Raw genomic sequence first — 21,048 nt, forward strand, 5'->3', positions numbered from 1 at the left:
CCAAAAGGGTGATTACATTTACCCCAGATTTACATGTCTGCATATGCTGTAAGTGTCGTGAGCAGTGTCTTATAAGACTTCCAACTTTCTCTTCTGTACTTTCTATATGACCACCCTTTCAACTGATATATTTAATTTATTTTGTAATAATCATAGGATTTATGAATAAGCATACCAACAGAAACTAAAAAGTGTATAGTAGAATCTTCACTATTGGCTACATCTACAATGGCAACCTCTCAGGAATGTTCATCCCGACCAGGTTCTGATACACACACTTAGTTCTTACTCGAGCCTCCACACAACAGCCACTTTTAAATTTTGCCCCACACTGGTCATCAGATAAAAAGAAGTTCAACTATAGCATTTCAAGTGCACCACAGCTGTTTCACTCACTTGGCTGTGTCTGGTCTTCTTTGTAAGATCAAATGTATGATGATACATCATGTCCACAAAGCCCTTCAGCGCTGGCACATTCAGTTCTCTATTAGCACCTGCAGCCACAGGAAGAAGGATTTCCACAAACATGAGAGCAAATACATGCTTTACTTCCTTGTCCCTGGAGTCTATAAACATGGCAGCACATTCCTGAAACAAATAACAAAACCATTAAACTTTCGTGTTGACAGAGATAACAATATTTTGGTCCCAGGTTCAGAAGAAAATTCATGTTAGAGAGAGATTGTTTAGTTAAACAACAACATTTTGAGACTAATAACTAGGAAGTTCAAGTGTTTCTTACTAGTCATGTGTAATTTGTGCAACCAACAAAAATAGCTATTTAAAGAAAAATTATCCCAAAGGTGTTAGGGCCACTTCAAATTCATACAAAAGTAAGGTTCACTCTGAAAGCAATTCCAGAACTGTGAAACGAACAGTGCATCATTAACAAGTTTCACTAATTGAAAATACATCTATAGTCTAGTACTTCAATTATATACACTGTATCATGTACCTACCCTCATAAAATTAAATGACTCTTCCAATTCTTCAACTGGATATAACTGAAAATAAATATGAATCAAAAATTAATTAATAATTATAAAAAATACTGAAATTAAAAAAAAGTAATATTAATTTTATACACCTCACAAAAATTGAGCTTGGCGGAAATGAGCAAGTTACAACTAAAAGTTAGCTGTACAAACCTTAATTCTTAAATACTTCATTCCGTAAATAATATTCACAAAGGATGAAGGGTTGTTCTGGTGCTCTTTGAACTCAGCCACAAATCTCTTCCGTACAGGCAGAAAGCAAGCCTGAGCTAGCACACTAACAACCTCCGCATAGAGGACAGCAATAATTTCCCCACTGGCCACACTTGGGGCAGCAGTATAACTATCTCTTTGTTTAAAATGCCTGAATGCCAGTGACAGAATGTACTGGATATACTCATCGTCGACTGGGTGAACAGGCAACTGAAAAAAAAAGATATGTATGCATGTATGTATACAGTGTATGTATGTAGTACTTGTTAAAAATTCTAATTTACAAAACCATCAGATATAAATTATACCGTATGATAAAATTTACAATAATTATGATAGAGGCAAAGTTCTACCAATATTTGTACTTGCTACGTGACTAGACAGTCTGCCTGGCCTCGAGTATCTATGCTTTTTGGGCCCGTCACCCAAGAAAAAGTAACAATTAAAAGAGTCCTACATTGTACAAGTAGGTCACCAATAATTTGCTAATCACTCTCATAAGATGAAGGTCTGTTCACTCACCTGTTTTAGGACTTCAATAAGAACTAAACAAAACAAGAAGTCCACAGCAAGCTGGAAAACAAAACGAAACAATAATTATAAATATCTTGAGCATAATTATAACAACCTAAATCAGTATATGCACAAACATCTAGTTAAAAGCAATCTTGAGCACAGAATGTAACAAGCCACAAGGGATGCGCAAAATTCATCACAGTGATATGGTGATAACAGTACTTACATCTCGTCTTTCTGTAAGATGGTCTTTGTTAGTGTACACGTAGAATTTACTCTGGAGCTTTGGTGACTCACTGCCACTGATAATAAGACAACAGATGTTAAAAATTAATTTACATGTGGGTGTAAAAGTCGAAAATTATCAGGAAGTTGATAAGTTGTTACATTTGTCTGTCTCCATATTGGTAGAGAGGCTCTCCCAGAAATCTGTAAACTGTAAATTTTGTACAACCAACCAGAATGGTACACATAACATGGTAGATCTCAGCAGAGCTTCATCGTCAGTATGGAAATTTTGGGCATTGATTTTCAAATCCTCATGTAGGATGAAATGAAGGCAAGAACGTCCAGGGCTACCAAACTCAGCCAGCAAAAAGTCACCATCTACTTCATGGTCTCCACCAGCTACTCTGCTAGCTATTAGACTGCCAATTCTTCAGAAAAAGATGGCATAAACAGCTGCCTACTCCAACAGTAAAGCAGTCTTCTTCAAAACTCTGTAGGTAGCCTGTATTGCAGGCATTCAAACAGGGAGAGAGGGAAACTAGACGCCCCAAGCACGATCAGAGAGAGAGGGAAGACCTCTCCGATCACACTCCAATCTACAATGAAGGTACAATATACATGTATGCTATGATGAAGGTACAACATTAAACTCAGCCAGTGATTTACAACTGTGCATGTATGTGTGGCCATACCCTTTAGGTCGTGTGATTGAGATCTTGCTTTTATGTCCATCTGTTTCTGACTCCCCTGTTCTGTTTTGCTATTGAAAAATAAATTTCAAAAGATTCCTATTTAGTGGTATGTTGAAACACAACATATTCACCATTCTACCAGCTTTCATCTTTGAAACAAAAAAGGTCATTTGCAGGGTTTTCAAAAGTGGTCAGTTACTTTGCTGGGTTTTTCTTCCAAATCCTTAGAAAAGACTGCAAAATCAATTGCCTACTACAGCAAATAATATTATTGTAAAAGGTATCTACTTAAGAACTTTGTGGCAACCCTGCATTTGCCGGGTTGACACAAGAAACTCTTAATCTCAGTCTTTCTTACCTGTTTCTCATACCACTTAAACAGAGTCTTTAAAAGAGATGGAAGACTGTATTCTGCTACGATATGCAGAGAATTTAGCAACTGAAATACAATGGAAATGAAATGATGGTTACAACATGAGATATGAAGCTCACACAAATAATGACAATGTTGAACAGCTGTGTTGCTGGTGTGGGACAATCAGATTCAGACCTTTTCTCACCCTCACACCAGTATGACAGTCTTATAAACTGCTGAGTTAATTTGACACCTCCTGGCAAGCTAGGTCATTCCCCAGGAAACTTTGCTATAATAATTTTTGGATAATTTTGCATATCAACCTTTATTAGAGATGCAGGTTTCTATACTACCCACCTGGTCAAACTGAGGATCTTCACCTTTCTGAAGAGACTTGGACAATGGTCTTTCCTGCAATAGTAATGTAATTCAAGTAAATCCATGCATATGAAACTTCACCAGACAGTTTCCATCAAACTGAACATAATCAAAGTAGCACATTAGCAAGTTTAATATGATTTCTTGAGTGACTTTGTTCATTTATACATTAATTTACGAACTCCACCCAGTTCTTTTAGAGCTACATAAATGCTTAATACATAGTAGGGTTTGTATCATAAATCAAGTTAAAACACACAAGATTCTTTACAATAAGGTAATTCCAGGGCTGCCATTAACTTTGGAGCTACTTGTTGCCTTGATCTCCCCCCCCCCCCCCCCCGCCCTTCCCTCCCGCACCCCCATATAACAAACTTGTTACTTTGTGGGTGAATTAAATCAAACAACAATCACGTTCAGCTGTAATCGTCAACAATGGCTCATCAATCATACTCAGCCATAACAGGTGCTACAGGTTATGATTGCTTATCAACATCACTGAATTCAGGGTTGTAGCTAAAAAAAAGTAGTCTCTCAGCAAAGATTTTCATTGAATTGATCACCATTTTTTGCAAAAGACCTGTAAAAAAATTCTCCTCCCCAGTCTTTTGTGATGCCTTGAATGCGGGGCAACCAAGCTTCGCATTTACAAGAAGGCAGATGCCGCACACGGAAAGAGAACATGCCGAGTAAGTGCTCAAAACAAGATTTCATTTCAGTTATTTTTCTCATTATAGTGGCACCCATACTCAAGGTAGTCAGGAATTTATTCCCAACTTTTCATTGAGTAGTTGATTTAGACGGTTCAATATGGTTCAGATATCAAATTATTGCACGTGCATAACCTAAAAACCGCTTGTTGTCCTTAACCGAGTGATCACCCACCAAGATCCAGCCGGCAATCACCTCTTTCTCAGCCGGCAAATTTCACCTGCAGCCAGCGCTTAGTGACTAAACCCTGTGAATTCATACCAATGGGGTTTTAATTTTACTTCTCAAGCTCATTAATTCATCAAGCTTAAACAAGTGAATCATGACTGTGACAGTGTTTTAATATCTGATCTTAAATTAGTATGGACTTTACGATTTTATTTCTCCACTTTCTTCTTAGTGTTAGTTTCAGTTGAGAAGATATATCAAACACTCAGGACAAGCACTCTCCGTTTGACCACATTACCAAACACCTTGAAGTTAGTCAAAAATACTCTGCTACATGTTGTATTTTAAACTCTCTTCTCAGTGTTTAATAATATGGTGAAACACGGTCTTTCCTGTTCGATTTATTACTTATACAATGAGTGAATGAGCAAATAAAACATTACAGCAACATAACTGGTAAGTCCAGTTTCGGCTAATTGTGTAGTGAAGTAAATTTTCCAAAGATTGCATAAATTTGCAGTTTTGGCAAATTTTGATGATAAGATCTCACTGTTATGCTTCAACTGCGTGACACACTGCAGTTTTAAGCTCTTGAGTCCTATAAATCCATGATAACATGAAAAAATTGAGGAACTGATCCTAAACTTTGACTTGTTGAAATTTAACGTTAAACTGGTCCCTGTGGAATTTTCATTTAATGACCAAAGAACAATTTGCTGCACAAAAAAATACAATGTCATTATCTCACACTTGACTAACAAAGCATAATATTATATTCAGCACCCACGTAATTCAACTCAAGGATCAAACACAAACAATAAGCACAATACGCAGAACAAACAATTATTAATATCACACATCAGGAGACCACAACACGTGATGTGAAAACAACTGTGGCGTGATACCATTTGTGAGAGACAGACAGACAACTTGCATGGAGAGAAAACAGTGTTATCTCAATTCATGTGCTTCATTCGACATCGATTGAGGACAAATGAGATTTTAGTATTAAAATTAATCTTTGCCTAGCCATGGGTGTTTGTGGAGTTAGCACTGTGTTAAATAATTCAAAAAAAGCTCGAAACCCCGACAGCGTGTGCTTACTAATGATAAGTTATGCAGCGATCAGTTGACTGGGTACACAAATTCTAGGAAAACAATTAAATTTACATCGGAATCACGAGATTACTGCATTTTTGAGTAGCAAAGCTATCCAAGAGGCCGAGAGTAGAAGCATTCAGGTTGCTAATTACCTCTAAACTGATACATGTAGCAAACCGTTCAGCAAAATATATAGTGTCTCTAACAATCTACAGTACAAGCTGCAATGGCGATCAGGCATTGTTTATCACAGTGGGCATTTTATCTCGCCCATTAGGTGCAAAGTAGATCCATATTTTTCTCCAAAACACCTTCATTTAATGTGAAAAACGGTTTCATTATCGGATAAATCTCGATCTATCAATTATTCCTAAATTGGACACTACCACGGATAAGGTCAAAAGTAGTAAACAAATCTCGAGCACGGAGGTAAATTTCCGATTCTTACTTTCGCTAAAAATAAATATAATTTCGCTCTCTAATCTTTCACTAATCCTACCATCGAGAACCCCAATGCAACAAAACCCAAGACTCATGCAAAAACTCACCAAAGGCTCGCTCAGAATAGTTTCGATCTTCTTCTCGGCGAGAACAGTGAATTCCGCAAACAGCGTCCTGAGAACAAACTCACCGGGAGTTACATCAAATGCATAGGCTGCTGTGGAAGTCTGGCGTTCGGGTGGCTGCCCCCATGGCAATACAAACCCGCTTTCTAATGCATTGGAAGCTCTGCCATCTTCTGAAACTAGAGATTAGGAACTTTAGCTTCACGAAATTGGTATTGATCCCAATTAGTTTTTGTGATGGAAGTCATGTCAGATTGTCAGACAGTTATATATAACGTTAAGAAATTATATCGTAAACCGGGCAGATCTCTCGCCTATCTAACCTAAGTTAGGCGAAATAAAGAAAAGCTATGTAAAAATGTCCAAGGACTTTTTAGCACAGTGAGAACGATATAAGCTTGAATTCTGATCCAGACAATATCTTTGAACTTCGGCCAGCTCTTACGCTTAGGTTATCGTTTATGTCACGATACTAACAAAGTCTTTGTTGTAACTAAAGCTTACCTCGATTTTCAGTCTCTGCCATTGTTTTTAGGAGTCAATTCTTTCCTCATGGCGTTTCTTGGACCGCTGTCTTGCAAAACATACAACCACTTTGTTGATGAACATTGCTGTGAAAAGTTATGTGACCGGTTTTTACGACGGAATATCGAAGAAGTACAGGTGCGACAAATTTCCTGCGATAAATTAACAAAGCGTTTCCATTCGCTGAAATTCAAGCAATAGACGAAATATCCCTTCTCTGTCTCATGGCACTAACCAAATGTTTACTATCAAAGGAAACCAAGACCCTACAAGTTCTTGAACAACTAAAATAATTTGCAGCAAAAATACAAAACTTGAAGGACAAGAGGAAGCTTTCGACAAGATTAACGCATGCGCCCGAGCCATAAACAGTGGAGTGACTGAAGACCGACCAATCACATGTTAGAACGAATTGGACATCGCTTCCTTCTGGCAGCATTTCCGGTTAATTTAATTTACAAATATATTCTGTTGTACTCTGTTGTGCACATTTTAATTTGAAACATTTGAGCTTCAGCACTTCTGGTGACTATTTGGCAGTGACTAATCGCAAAGGCATTTCATGGTCACAGAAATCCCAATGAGGAAGTATTTGTCTTCGAAAATCATCAAGTTGATGACTTGCGTGTCATCTTTATACTAGTCACCAGTCGTCATGGTTTACGTAACGTCTAATTAAAGCGAGAAATAGCTACAGTGAAATTCAACACCCCTCTGTGGTCGAGAACTTTAATTTGCGACTTAAAAACTAGCTGATGAACAAAATGAGCCGTAAAACCCAGGGTAAAGCGCTTTCTTTTCGTTGAACCGTAACTTCCTTTACGTCAACTGCAAAAACCGGAAGTGAAATAGCTGATCTCGCGTGATTTTCGCCCTTTGATCTGAATTCAAGGCGCAAGTTTGGCAATGATGTTTGTTTTTTGTGTGTTTAGTTTGTCTTTATCCAGGGTATAATGATGTGTAAAACGAACAGTTAAACAATCGTCAACGCTGGAGTTAATCGTAGAAGGATCGACTCTCGTGCCCATATTTCTACTCAAAATAATATTTCGCCCGATCTTGTTGACCTTGTAATAGCTATGCCGGAACAAGGTCTTGTTCTCGTTGTTTTCTTGTCTATTTTAGGATCGACAACAAAAGTTTGAACTGTGTTTTTTTCTAAAAGAAAAGTCAAAAGGGATGTCTGCGAAGAAATTCAGTTGCAGTTGAAAGACACAAACGAAATTTTTAAACTGACGAAACAGGAATAAATTATTCAGTATTGTATTGAGGTTTGTAAATGAGTGCCTCTTGGCTACTAATGAATTCACTTGTAAAATATTTTCAAGCGAATTCACGTCAGATGACCAAAGTGGAAATATCGCACAGTCATTCTACTTGTAAAAAAAACAACTCTGATTTTCATGTGGAAAGTTTGAGGCTATTCACATTAGAGGTTGTTACATCAGAGACTTCGCTGATCGAGACTTCTTTTATCGACTTTTGGCTCGTTGACCAAGCAATTGATGGAGTTCTAAATCGCGATTCACGGAAAATAAAACAGTCAGTTCATAAAAATTCTTACCTACGTATGAAAGATACACGACCGCATGCAATTAATAACATGGTCCTTTCTCCACCAAAGGTTATTTACGGTAACTTTATATTTATGTTTAAGGTTTTTGGGGCGGGATCATAGCAAACGTTTTTTTTTTTTTTTTTCTATATAAAAATATATTTTATAAGAAAACCGAGGCTGAAATTTGCGAAATTTTTAGGAATATTTTAAGAAAAAACCTGAGGCTGAGATTTTGAAAAGATTATTTTTGTGTTGAAAATTTGTAAATATAATACAATACAATGATATATTTTTAACTAAACCATGTAAAATTCATCCTTAGCTTCCTCTAAATGGCAAAACTAGCCAACAAACAACAGAAACATATGGTCGTGTCGTGGCCGTATGTTCGATGCTAATAATAACATTTCTGCAAAACATTGGTCTTATTGCCTCCAGCATGGCACCAAAATTACTTCAATGCCATCAGAGTCAATAAAAAAAGGGTTAAGGGTTGACCATATTTAGTGGTGTCCGAAGGAAAATGGTTGACTGACGTCACCGTTGGCGTCGTGGCAGATGTTAGCCTGAAGTAACAATAAGTCTTCACTTAACTCCGTCGGAACCTGGTTGTATTCGTTATACAAAAGTATTTTCATCGATAAACTTTGGAAAATATTACACACAGAAAGGTACGTAAGGTGAGAACTAGCAATATTTGTTAGAGGAAACTCGAATCCAGAGACAATTGTCTTTATTTCCATAAATTGCACTTGTAAAATATCTATGAATCGGCAAAATGTGATGCCAGAGGAAAGATTTGGGAATTCCTGGGAGTTTCCCTAATTGTCCGGAACAAAGACGCGACTTATAGTAAGCGACTATTACCACTCCCTTGATGCGAAATGGCCACCACACAGTTCTCCCCACCCCACCCTTCTCGGCAGCACCTTATCAGATTGTCCAACACGGCTGAATCATAATCCTGAGAGAAGACAAGAGTAAACTGCCTTGTCGAGAACACAACACGACAACCCGGCCGGCCAAGCAGGAGTTGAATCCGAGTCTATCGATCCCGGAGTGCAGGCCATTGCTGCTTCCTTTCAGTATAATTCTTTGAACTCGGAAGAGGTGGCCACAAAAATTTTATTCCTCATTTTTAAAGCCACATCAAAAAAGGAAGTTCATCGAAACAAAATTTCGACTTGAGCTAAACGAATGTGAATTTTTTTTTTTTTTAACGACTTTTTAAGGTGATTCTTCAGAATTGCATTGCGCATCCCTACTGCGCACGACTTTTCAACATATACAAAATAGTTGCTTGTTCTAAACGACTTGGAAACGAGTACCGGGACCCAACGACTTTTTTATTTAGTTTGAATGTAGAGATCACCTTCTTTCTATACAGTGAACATGGAGCAATTTCTATTGCAGAATAAAAAATTATCACTGAAAATGAGAGAATGGCTAACACTCGTAAAAGATGACTGTGTCACCCCAGAACATTGCGTGCTTGGAACATATTGTATCCCTGTCGACTAAATATATGACTGCCTTTATCATGAAATGTGCATCAAATTGTTTCTAACATTGATGCAATCCATCAATTGTTGTATTTCTCGCTTAACTTTCTCCCTATTTTTCTGCTTTCAATAAGCGTTAGGTGAATTGTTCAAATACAAACGTTTCTGAAAGCAGATGATTTCAGGAATTGTAGGGTTTATTGAAGGTCCTCCTGCTCCTAAACGAATACCGGAAACCCCCTTTTGTATTTCAAAATTTAAGTTCTCTTGATATGAACAGCCTACAGGTAAAGTTTAAAAGAAAATCTACTGTGAGTTCTATTTCGATGGAATTACCTTAGAACGCCCAAATTAGCCGCCATTTTGGCATACCACTCGCACTAGTCTTCGCTCGGTTGCAGACAGACTTGTGACATTCAGAGGCAAGAGAAACATTAGGGTTAGGGTTAAAATAAATAAATAAATAAGTTAAGGGCACTTCAATTAGCTTGCACCAGCTTTTACCCGCCCCTCTAAATCGCTGCAGGGTCTTTCTTTTAAGATAATGAATTGGAGAAATGGGTGATCATAGTATCAGGGCAAACACCCGCCCTCCCCTGAGAAGTGGGAGGGGGGGGGGGCTGTAACACAGGCTAAGAAAATCTACTATTTGGTGCTACAGCAACAAAAACTAAGCGAAAGAAAACATGAGGCACCGCGTCCCAAAAACAAGCTTTATTGAATAAAAACACCACAAGATCATCTATACACTAAAATAACTAACTAAACCGGAATCGCGCAGATTTTTTTTTGCATTTATAAGCAGTAGTTGGGGTAACCCGAGGTCTTTCGCAATTTTTTTTTTTTTTTTTAATTCATCATGGGCGAAAACGTACAAAGACTGATATGTTATGACATGGCATGACATGGTAGTTTGATTGTGTTCCACTGCTAAGAGGACTTTCAAGGAAAAAGATAAGTTATTGGACGAAAGCAAAGGCCCTGCTAGATCTCCAATAATTTTCTCCTCGCACGTATATCATCTTATCTTTTTTAGCATTCAATCCGTGCACGCGTGTAAGCTCCACAGTTCTAAAACGTGGCATTTAGCTAATCTCGTCATGTTGTTCCGTTTGTACATGGCCTAGATGGGGGTGCTTCAATCTCAGCCCCTTGGAGGGGCACAACATGGCGGCCGTGAAGTAGCAGAAACATCTTTCACTGAGTTTTGTTACTGAAACGAAAAGTGTTTACACTAGTATTCCGGCACATTAAAACTGATGCTTTTTCTAGTACAAGAACTGTTCAGTTAGGAAAAACTTCAGCGAAAACTCGTATTTTGACCTACCCGACAACCTTCTCGGGCAATGCAAAAACCGCGCCAAGTTGGAAATTCAAACGGGCTTCATGCATACAAAGCAAAGGGCCCTGTCCAGCTAGAATGTTTTAGAACGTCAAGTTCTACAACATACTAAGACCTCAGAAGAACAGGTAATTTTGCCAATTGGAATAGTACAAAATCACATGAAAAACGGCAATAGTTAAGGACCAAAACTAAAATTCAAAACGCCCACATTTCACTATAATTACTCGCAATAGAGTCTCCAGTAGCTTAGATTACGGAGGGTCGTGGATTCAAATCTCATATGGAACTCGGATTTTTTTCCGAGTTGATGCTATTTCTACATGTCCCTCTATGAATCGAATAAAATATGTGTTTACAAGCATTAAGAAAAGAACACGTGAAGACAAAATAAAACTGAATAATTATAACGATTTCTGCTGACGTCTAAGTAAATTAGCTAATTAAAGAGTGATCACATAGATGGGTTTTTTCCACTTTCATTTGGAGGAATGACACACAAAGAAACATTCTTTAGAGTTACCCAGAAAACGGGCGCTTACACACGGCTACTCCGTTCATCCCATCTTCACACTCCAGTCCATACCAACCGCGTTTACGGATCAAAAGCGCACAATACTTTTCACCGCGTGACCTGTACGGCGAGTACGGCGAGAATCTATTCCTGTAATCATCTATCAAGTTAAAGGTAGGTTCCTCGCCATTTAACAATTGCCAGCTGGCGTCTAGACCACGGTGTAGAACCATTCCTAGCCACACGTAGTTGTCAGAAGCTATCTGTCCCTCTATGAATCGATTCTCTTCCATCGAGTTTACCACGAGGAGTTCCGCTTTCATCTCGCGACAAGTGGCCACGGCTTTTGTAAAGGACGTTTTCTTATCCAACTCAAATTTGTAGCAGAAGCCTTCAAACTCCTTCCAGCCATCGGGGCAGTTGTCTGAAAGTTTGGAAAGGAAAAATACGTTATAAAAACGTGAGAGCGAATAACGTTGAGTTAATGTGCCTTCACGCAACGAAAACAAGATGTTAAACAGTAAGCATAATTATTACCGTAATGACGACGACAACAATAATGATAACAACGACAATAACAATAACGATCATGACTTTGACGATGACGAAAACGGTGACAGTTAGAAGCGCAAAGGGTGGTACCAGTAATTTAAGAGAATAGAGGCCCTTGGATGTTTGTACTAAAAGAATGATAGCTGGCATTGCTACATTAAGGTTTATGGCAGGTAGGCCGTATGGGAGAATCTTTGTTTATAATATATTTTCCTCATTAGCATAAACGATACAGTTTTTGACGCATCTACAAAACCATTAGTTCTGAATATTGAAAGGGCACAGCACGATTAAATGTCCCAAGGAATTTGAGCCCGATATATTGAATCCTTTTTGTGCGACGCGGGTTTAAAAACATACAATTTTACAAAGAGTGTAAGAGCTCAATAGCGCTCTGGTCACCCAGAAATTTTACCCTTTTTTGAAAGCCAATTTCTCTTCGGATATTAAACCCAAGGACCAAAAATTGCACCAGTTACTAAGTTTTACAAGCTCTTTAAATGTTTGTAGTCAATTCGTGTCTAGCTTGATGTCTCCTCTGTGCAAATGTCGTGTTTTAATGAGGAAAAATGCACACAATGACGTCAGCAAAGAATATGCTATAAAAACAATCGACTTCTAATCATAAAGGCATTTTGATCTGAGTTACCAGTCTTCTCAGCTGTCAGTCATGCAATAAGATAAAACGTCATGATTTTCTATCACAAGAAGCAATCCTATTTTACCAATTTCACAGGTTGCTCCACCAAGTCCTGGAGGGCACGAACACTGAAAGTGCCCAGGACTCTTGGGATCTTCTCCGCATTTTCCATCATTTTTGCATGGATTTGAATCACATGGGTTAGTAGCTAAAAGGTAAAGAAAAGAAATCTCGCTGGTTATACCAATACAGTTATCAACCAGTATCAAGTGACCATATCGCGGGCTCGAGTTTTTTTTAAAGTTGACCGCTGACAAAGCACCGGTTTTCGATTTGATCGCGGGTTCATGTTAAGTTAACTTGTTAATCAGGGCGGCGTTATTCGGAAGGTATACAAACGTTTTTTACTGCTTTTGTTTTGTGTAGTTTGAGATTATTGAAACTCAGAAGAGGAGGCCAAACAACATAATCAGTAAGCCTCACCGCAAGGTTACAAAACTCAAATCAAAATTCTTCCTTATCCTAGGTTAGCTTAATCAGGCTTTGAAAAACCCGACCCAGGAGCTCCGCTTTTAGGCTTGGCTAAATCTATATATTATTCCAACTGAGTCAGGATTGCGTCCCAGGGAAATTACTTATTAATTCCTTAAATTCGCTATCATGCTTTTGGATTAACTCCCCGAGGCCTCGGAGCCAACTTTAAATTTAAATCTAGTTCTTTTAAAACGAGTTTGAATACAGCCGCGTTTTGTCTACAAAGACAACCACTTCACATAGCAGTGAATTTGAGAGAGCGTGTGTAACTGAAGCATTTAACCTTTTGGCTACGGCGTAACTTCCCAAATTATTTCCAGCACAGCTCAGGCTATGTAGAAATACGCCAGGGTTTTTAAAATGACCTTGCAAATGTAGGTGAAAAATTTGATGATAAAGATAATAATTTTTAAAATATTCCAAGGTTCCAAGATCTAGTGAACAACGTTCTTCAATTAACAAGGAGGAAATATAACGTTTCAAGATGCGGTCATGTTGTAAGTGACAATGTCCGACTTACATGACAAGAGAACACATACCTATCTCACAGTGGTGCCCTCGGTATTCTTCTGTACACTGACACTCATACTTCTCATCTCCAAGATCTTTACACGTTCCTCCATTCATACATGGATTTTTCTGGCAGCCCTCTAAAATTGAAGAAACAAGATCACAAATCACGACATGAAATAAAACAAGCTAAAAAAACTCAACCAGAACCAAGCGAAAATGACCCTAAAACTCCCTTGATGAAAAGTTCTATCAAAAAGAAACATTTCGTTTCTTGCTTTACAGAGAAAAACAGATTTGCTTTCCAAAATGCATCACCTCTCCGTATCAATGTAGACCTGACCGCCCTACTCGGTGTGAAGCTTTGCGCAGAAGTATATTAGAGATTAGCAGGGACCGGATTCACAATTAAGAGAAATAAAATATTGTTTCCTCACTATGCTCTTGATGGTGTTATTCTAACAATAAGCTATTGTAAAAGAGCAATACTTGCGATAGGTATTAACTAAACTGGGCTTTGTGAATCTGATCCCTGCGGGGGATCTTGCGAGAACAAATCTTTCTCATCTGGGGGAAAAAAAAATAAGCATTTTTGTTTTCTCATCTTTCCTGGTTTTAGCGTACAAAAGCATCATTCAACTCTGTCTCCGAGCATTACGCACATAACTATAGAGGAATTTCTCCGATAATTTCACAGTTCCGCAATTATGACATCACACAATGGTAAAAAACTTTGATCATCTTTATCAGTGATTAAACAAGCTTACTTGGGACACAAGTGGTATCTTTCTCTTTGAATCCTTCAGGGCATGTTTTCACACATTCCCCGCTATCAACTCGCTTGAAGTACAAACATGCGTTGCAATCTGTTGGTAACGGCTCCCCAGTTGAGGTACTTTTGCAACCTAACGGTAGAACAAAAAATAGTAAGATAATTGCAGATTTTAAAAACCACTGCTTTTCTCACGGACTTTTACCGCCTTAGCCTGTGGAATTTAAGCAAGATCCTTCACAACGCCTGCTACAGGCAAAGCTGGCTAACTTCTTTTCGGCATAAGGTATAATTTGCTATATCTCGCTTTCTTCAAGTGCCATGCAGACTAAGAAGCAAACACAAAGTTTCTTAGCGTTTCTCAGTCTAACGTTTGCTGATGCAAAATTTTAAAATCTATGTGATCTTCTCTTCTGTTACGCACGGGGTCCAAACGTGCATCTCTCCATGAAAGTGTAGACTTAGTGTTTGGTTTGAACCCGTGAGTATTGGTGGTTCGTATGGTGTGATCTTCCGGATGAGTATAGTCCTGAAAAGAACTGTTGTTGGTGACTGACGTCTCTACAACCTGAGCAGATGTCATCTTCATAGTCCAGTGAATAGTGTTAGCCAGTCGATGTTGTTATAAGTCTGGTCCGTTGAAAGTGATTGGTCAGTTTAGTCATGATGGTATTGGCTGTAAGATTCGTGCAAAGTTTGTCAGCAGCCGCTGGTCTGCTCTAGTAAGATTCGTTAAATTAAGTTAAATTAAGTTGGTCTGTTTGAGGTCCGTCTATTGTGGGCTGTCACCCAGGGACTGTCATGTCAGTTTCAATACCAGTATCATAAACGCCGTTAGGATTTTCACAGTCATACCTTTCAATGGGTCGCACATCTCATGACATTTTTGTATACACATGTTAGTTCCCACATCTTTGGTTGTGTCGCCCTTGCACTCTGCCTTGGTGAGGCTTCGTTTGAGTACATGGGCGTCAGTGATTTCCAATGCATCCTCACCATTGCCAAATGCATAGAATCGTACATGTAGAAGAGGTTTTTCCTTATCAATCATGGACAGGTAAATTTCTCCCTGTTCAGTTGTGCCTTGGCTCTTTCCATATTCTATAATGGTAGCATCTGGTTCTTGTTTAACGCAAACAAAGTAGGGCTGGTACAGGATTTCATCTCCCAGTCCGACGGCATCCACATCCACGCTTGATACTTTCAGTCTTTGTGACTGAAAAAGTAAAACAGTGGATAAAGTCATAAGTTGGTGAAGATATATTCACCACTGAAAATCAGCATTGACCATAACGTTACACAGAAAAGCAATTTAAGCCCAACTGGCTCATAGCCCTCGGCGCGGTGCTTAACCTTGTTCAGTTCTTTAGCATGAAGCGGCTAGGCGTGTTGCTTCTCCTCCTGGACGGGATACTAGTCCCTGATCTCTACATGGTTAGTGCTCAGCCTTCGGTGGGAAAGGGCACTAAAGACTTAAGTCTCTTACTCAAGAACACTGTTCAGGACTCTACCTGGACCGCTTAACTTGATTGAGAGGCTACCGCATCCTACATTACACTTGACAAGAAACGTCTTAGTTTTACTTTCTAATTCTGTTTAAAGACCATCCAATTTGACTGAATTTTGAGTAAGACCCTTCTAGCCATGATTTCTTCTGCATGGGGAACTAAAGCTGTTTTTCGCCAAACAAGATAATACAGATTCACATTACCTTAAAGATCCCAACACCGTAGGGTGATATCTGCACATAATACCAGGTGTCCTTGTCCTTGGGAATGGCAGAAAAGATGACAAATACCGTGCCTTTGGTGGAGGCGGTGAAATGGAGACATCTTCCCTCCCCTCCGGGTTCAAAGCGGAGTGCATTGGACCATTTCACATTGCACGGCAAATACCCAACCACCTCTCTCATTTGGAAGATATGGTCAGCCGGCCATTCTACACGGGCTATCTCTCCTCCAATCAAGTTGGTATCTAGCATTGTGAAAGTCTGCTTGGAAATGTTAAAGCCTTGCTCGTCTAGATTGAGGGCTCCCATCCTTTCATCGTACTTCAACAGCAGTCCATAGATGCACATGTAATGATCTTCAGATTCCACAGCGCCACTGCCACCGCGATTGCATCCACTAAAGAAGTCGAATTTGTCAGAATCTGTACTGACCACCCACTCTCCTCTGATGTACCTTACTAAGCACTCCAGGTGACTGGGGATTTTAACCTTACCATGGTATGAACCTGTCAGGTCACTGTCCATCTTAAAGATCACTTTGAAAGCAGATTGGTGCGTGGTCATTTCTTTCCATGTGGGCCTTCCTGCTTTCATTTGATATTTGTAGTTCTGTGTCTGGCATCCTGGCGTTCCTCGAGGTAACGACATGTCAGATACTGAAATGGAGCCCTGTTTGAAAATCCCAAAGGAAAATATATTAGTTAGAACCTAGTGTTTAAGTTACAGACGTGGAACTACAAATGACATATTTCCTCCCGTTTTTGGTATCTACGGCTTTTTATAGTACACCTCCACTGGAGACATTTGCTGAAAAGAGCCTCACCATTATTTGCTTTTTCTGCGTCAAAAGAAAAATTGTTTGAAGTGGTTAATTGGCTTAACTACACTTAACTAGCTCTTAGGCATTCCGCTTAAACTAAAAGAAACAAATAGTTCAAACAAACAAAATAGTCTTAAAAATCCAAACTGGCAGGGGTAGACCATGGGGCTATTTACAAGCATGATTGAGGAGTCGACCAAGGGTCTACCGAGACCACTCCACCACGTTTCCTCCACAGATGGTATGATTTAGATTGTGTGGATTACCAGTGAGTAAAAAAGTTCGTAAGCTTTAATTAAGCTTACCGATTCTTTTTTCACCAGCCGAGAATTCGTTTCCATTCCATATACCTATTCTATGTTGATCTGAGGGGAAGCAGCATCCTCTTTTTTTTCAGTTATCGCTGAAGATTCCGCATCAGTTTACAACTATAGTTTATCCAGATTTCTCTGCTAATAACCCTTTCGGTACTGTCATGGCAGTTATTGGTAGCAACTCAAGATTTATCAACGTACTCCTATTTCCTTTTCATTTTGAATAGCTAAACTTTAAAAACGAGAATAAATGAAACCAGTATTACCTCTTCCATGTAAACATCAATAGCTCTTTTCAGTGAGGATCGCCTCTGGCGGATAGCATATTCCAGTGCTTCTCAGCTCAGGTAGTCACAGAATTCTTTTACGCGTGTTCCGTTGACAGTAGCATTATAATAATACCTGTTTGTTTGATGATCTTTCTTCAGCTCAGCCCTGTGCGCCTCACACCCAAAGCTTGGTGCGTCAGCTGGAAAGAGATCAGACGATCGGAAATCCAACAGACTTGTTATCGAGGCGATTGTAAATTTGAAAGCTTTTGGGAACTGAGAAATGGACTTAAGCCATGCCTTAAACTCTGCTTTAAACGTGGGTGCGTACACATCGGAGATGACAGCAGCTATGTCTTGACTTCCACCTTGAATCGACATGGATGTGGAAGAGGTTTTTGTTTGGGATCTTGCTTTCTCCCCTTCCTTGTCACTTTTCCTTGCACCGGCGCTTGCAAAGAACGACTTGAATTCAAATTCCATGACTTGACTGAATTCTGATTGGGATGACATTTCACTAGCGTCCATGCTTTTTCTGATTTCCAGCTGGCCTCCGAATCTCCCTGCCTTGATGTAGTGAGTTCCAAAACGTTGAATGAAGTCCTCTGCGAATAAAGTGAGCAGTATTAAGACCCAGGCTTTCTTTCTTAACTTTAATCGTATAAAAAAGACTTACGAAATTTGAGAGCTGCTCCTGGTACATAGTAAGACGTTGGAAGCATCATAAACTCTCGTAGAAACTCAATGTTTAAATTACCAGGCTTTACCACATCCATGAAAATCTCATACCTGAAAAAAAGGTTAACACAATTTCTCGGTTATTGTTATTGAAACATGAATGGCTCAATTATCATAGCAAGTAAGAAATGGAAATTGTCAAAGATTGCCCAGGAATTTGTTAGTTAGTAGATGACTTTTCAACAAGTAATGCTGGTTCTTTTAGTTACTGGAACGAATCTCTTAATGAAAATCGCACTGTTACAGATTTAAACAGATTCCGCAAGGTAATTTTGTCCTGTTATGTTGCATAAATTTATCTGTTTTGTTCTAATTTTTCTTTCATTATTTTTAATTTCTAACATTAGGTATGTCGAGGAAATTAGCAGCAATGCTACATAATTCGAGGGCAAATAAAGTGCGCTATGATGATGAAATCGATGATTACGTCTTCTGACTGTGTCGCTGCGATGGTCTAACACTCCGAATCAAGTGGTTAGGGTACAAGCCCTAGCAAGGGTCACCTTTTGTTGGGTACGACGTTTTATTCTCGCTCTCTTTATGCGGGAGCCTAGCTAGGTACCCGTGAACTAAATACTGGGGGAAGCCCTACGATGTAGGGCGTAAAGACTTTCCATGTCGCCTTTGACGGATATCTGAGATAAGCGCCGACATGATAACTCACTCGGCTGACGAACCCAGACTTTACCTACAACTTTTTGCAAACCCGTTCATACCTGTCTACGTCAATATCAAACACAGCGAGATATTTCTGTTTGCCTTCTGTTGTGGAGCTGCCCCACGCGTTCTTCACTCCTGCGTAGAATCCAAAACCAGATCCGGAAGCACCAGACTGCTGTTCCAGATATTTCTGGTATTCAGACCTACTGTAAAATACTTGCATATTTGCGCTGGTATCATACACTCCAAGCAGCTTCATGGTGTCTGGAATCATTTTGCCATTGTATCTATAAATGCAGCCAAACAGTTAAAACGGCAATGTGTTTAAACGCTGTACTATAGAATAAGTGCAAAAGAATTTAATGTCTCATTGGGTTCCCGCTCTTGTGATAGAATTGTACTGGCAGGAACATGGAAAAGAGTTGCAACTTATAAGTAAGTAAACTGATAAACAGAAATGCAGCTATAATTAGAATTGAGAGCCAGGGGCATTTTCGCGGGTTCCAGCTGGTTAGAGTCTACTGACTGAGTAAAAACGAAGGGTACCCTATTTTACCAAACTGTTGTGAAGGCTTTATGGACTGCTTAAACTAAATCACCAAACCTGAATCTTGAATTGATATATCCGATGTTTCTAATTTATTTTTTTTTATGAACTAATAGAGTGATGAACCTTTGTTTCCGAACGCAGGCCCTCTGAACCAGGTCCATTCTACTTGATTCTGGACTGTAATCACCGCGACCATCGAAACCAACGCCGATGAATGTGGCGCCTGGTATAAGGTCCTAGGAGATGAGCAATAGGGAAAACAGGCAGTTAGGTTGAAGTAATTCACTTCGTGACTGAAGTTAGACGACTTTGAAAATGTTACACCTATCTTTTGAGACACATATACGGGCATTTCCGTACACCGTGAGCGGCAGGTTTTTGATGTACCGATCGACCAAAGGAGAGACCATTGTTTTCATGAAAATCAGATCATTGATAAAGAACGATTTCACAAGCATAATGGGAGCAACCTGAATCAGAAATGCAAACAACAATCCTACAAATTTGTCCACAAAGAACAAGGAACAAAGAACACTTAAAAAGTGTCCGCCAAAAACATTTTAATGTTACCTCGAATAGGAAGAGAACTGGCTGGGTTTGGCTGGGTTTAGTTTTTGGAATACCCTGAAAAGTGGCCAGATGTTTTGAATGGTTTGCTATAGAAGCATGAGCAGAATTTATTTTGACAACAAAAAGAAAAACAGAAAATACAAAATCGGTTTTTACTGATGAACTATTCGTTATCATTAGATTTTGTCACTGTTTTACCTCTTTAGTCTACACATACCTCAATCGGTTTTCTTCTTCGGTTTATTGAAATTTTAAGCATTACCACCTGTAATCGAAACCTCAAACTCACCAAACATTTTGTGGTTGCCCAGGTAGCGTCATAGCACCGATCTCCTGGCTGGTATCCACTTCCAAAGCAGCCATTCATTATCATTCCTCCAGCTCCAAATGGGAATGTAAATGGCTGTTGACCTTGAATTGCAGGAGCAGGTTTTGATTCTGGGACCACTTTGGCATCCATGTGGTATCCAGGCGGAATAAACATATCGTCTGTTTGCCATCCTTTGTCACCGGTGATGTCAAGTTTGATCTGCAAATTAAACGTACTGGTTGGAAGAATGGCTTTTGGGAACATTTTCGCTGTCTCAAAAACGTTTAAAAAAATCATTCGCTCCTCAAAATAGCTTTCTTTCTTTATTGAGCATTTTTCAAAATACAACAAAAGGAGTTACTGTGCGTGTTGATTTTCCAACTGTCACACGAGAGAATTTGTTGGCCACCCTTCTTCATCACAAGGCAAGGCCAACTCGCTATAAAAGGGATGTTACTAAAATTGGTAACGGGGAACGGGGAACGGGAAACCGGGAACGCGAGTCTGGGAACGAGTGTACAGCGGTAACCCGCCTAAGAATTCAACATGGCGGACAAAGGAAAAGAAAAGGGAACAATTTGGGGAAATGTAAGGAAGTGTTACGGTTGTAATTTTTAGTTTCTACCGGCTGTGCCTCAAACTCTAATATGGTACTGAGAAAAACAAAGTATGAAATAGCGCCTGGGGAGAGAATCGAATCGGTATTGTCACATGCT

At 39.2% G+C, this 21,048-nt stretch overlaps 3 protein-coding genes across 3 annotated transcripts in view; all 3 read right to left on the bottom strand.

Annotated features, from left to right (window-relative positions):
- LOC110056632 (protein furry homolog-like) overlaps positions 1–6,795 on the bottom strand; it is a 30,537-nt gene extending 23,742 nt beyond the window's left edge. The window contains exons 1-10 of the mRNA XM_089273644.1: positions 6,428–6,795; positions 5,906–6,102; positions 3,357–3,410; positions 3,003–3,083; positions 2,645–2,712; positions 1,951–2,026; positions 1,731–1,781; positions 1,149–1,418; positions 960–1,004; positions 397–588 (exon numbers count right to left, since the gene is read on the bottom strand). Coding sequence (XP_089129770.1) covers positions 397–588; positions 960–1,004; positions 1,149–1,418; positions 1,731–1,781; positions 1,951–2,026; positions 2,645–2,712; positions 3,003–3,083; positions 3,357–3,410; positions 5,906–6,102; positions 6,428–6,449 — 1,056 coding nt within the window. The 5' untranslated portion in view covers positions 6,450–6,795. The remainder of the gene's footprint in view (positions 1–396; positions 589–959; positions 1,005–1,148; positions 1,419–1,730; positions 1,782–1,950; positions 2,027–2,644; positions 2,713–3,002; positions 3,084–3,356; positions 3,411–5,905; positions 6,103–6,427) is intronic.
- A 3,412-nt stretch (positions 6,796–10,207) lies between these two features.
- LOC149102500 (neurocan core protein-like) lies at positions 10,208–15,573 on the bottom strand. The gene is made up of 5 exons (XM_089272511.1): positions 15,228–15,573; positions 14,368–14,505; positions 13,630–13,740; positions 12,642–12,764; positions 10,208–11,788 (listed from the first exon to the last, which is right to left on the bottom strand). The coding sequence occupies exons 1-5, from the start codon at positions 15,421–15,423 to the stop codon at positions 11,370–11,372; spliced, it is 987 nt and encodes a 328-aa protein (XP_089128637.1). The 5' UTR covers positions 15,424–15,573; the 3' UTR covers positions 10,208–11,369.
- A 1,742-nt stretch (positions 15,574–17,315) lies between these two features.
- LOC149102501 (uncharacterized) lies at positions 17,316–20,596 on the bottom strand. Its single transcript, XM_089273332.1, has 5 exons — positions 20,312–20,596; positions 19,576–19,688; positions 18,959–19,189; positions 18,181–18,293; positions 17,316–18,109 (listed from the first exon to the last, which is right to left on the bottom strand). Exons 1-5 carry the CDS (start codon positions 20,594–20,596, stop codon positions 17,574–17,576), a joined length of 1,278 nt encoding a protein of 425 aa, XP_089129458.1. The 3' UTR covers positions 17,316–17,573.
- Positions 20,597–21,048: the final 452 nt, after the last annotated feature.

The sequence above is a fragment of the Orbicella faveolata genome, unplaced genomic scaffold (assembly GCF_042242905.1).
Source record: "Orbicella faveolata isolate gen_17 unplaced genomic scaffold, um_ofav_v1 contig_35, whole genome shotgun sequence".
Lineage (NCBI taxonomy): Eukaryota > Metazoa > Cnidaria > Anthozoa > Scleractinia > Merulinidae > Orbicella > Orbicella faveolata.

What these genes read in the sequence shown, in the direction of transcription:
- LOC149102500 (XM_089272511.1), bottom strand. Translation starts at nt 15,423, where the DNA reads ATGATTGATAAGGAAAAACCTCTTCTACATGTACGATTCTATGCATTT. An exon ending in AGATACCACTTGTGTCCCAA is followed by an intron (nt 13,741 to 14,367) that starts GTAAGCTTGTTT and finishes CTTCAATTTTAG; the next exon opens with AGGGCTGCCAGAAAAATCCA. An exon ending in AGGGCACCACTGTGAGATAG is followed by an intron (nt 12,765 to 13,629) that starts GTATGTGTTCTC and finishes TTTACCTTTTAG; the next exon opens with CTACTAACCCATGTGATTCA.
- LOC149102501 (XM_089273332.1), bottom strand. Translation starts at nt 20,596, where the DNA reads ATGTTCCCAAAAGCCATTCTTCCAACCAGTACGTTTAATTTGCAGATC. An exon ending in GGGCAACCACAAAATGTTTG is followed by an intron (nt 19,689 to 20,311) that starts GTGAGTTTGAGG and finishes CTCATCTCCTAG; the next exon opens with GACCTTATACCAGGCGCCAC. An exon ending in AGGAGCAGCTCTCAAATTTC is followed by an intron (nt 18,110 to 18,180) that starts GTAAGTCTTTTT and finishes CTTTATTCGCAG; the next exon opens with AGGACTTCATTCAACGTTTT.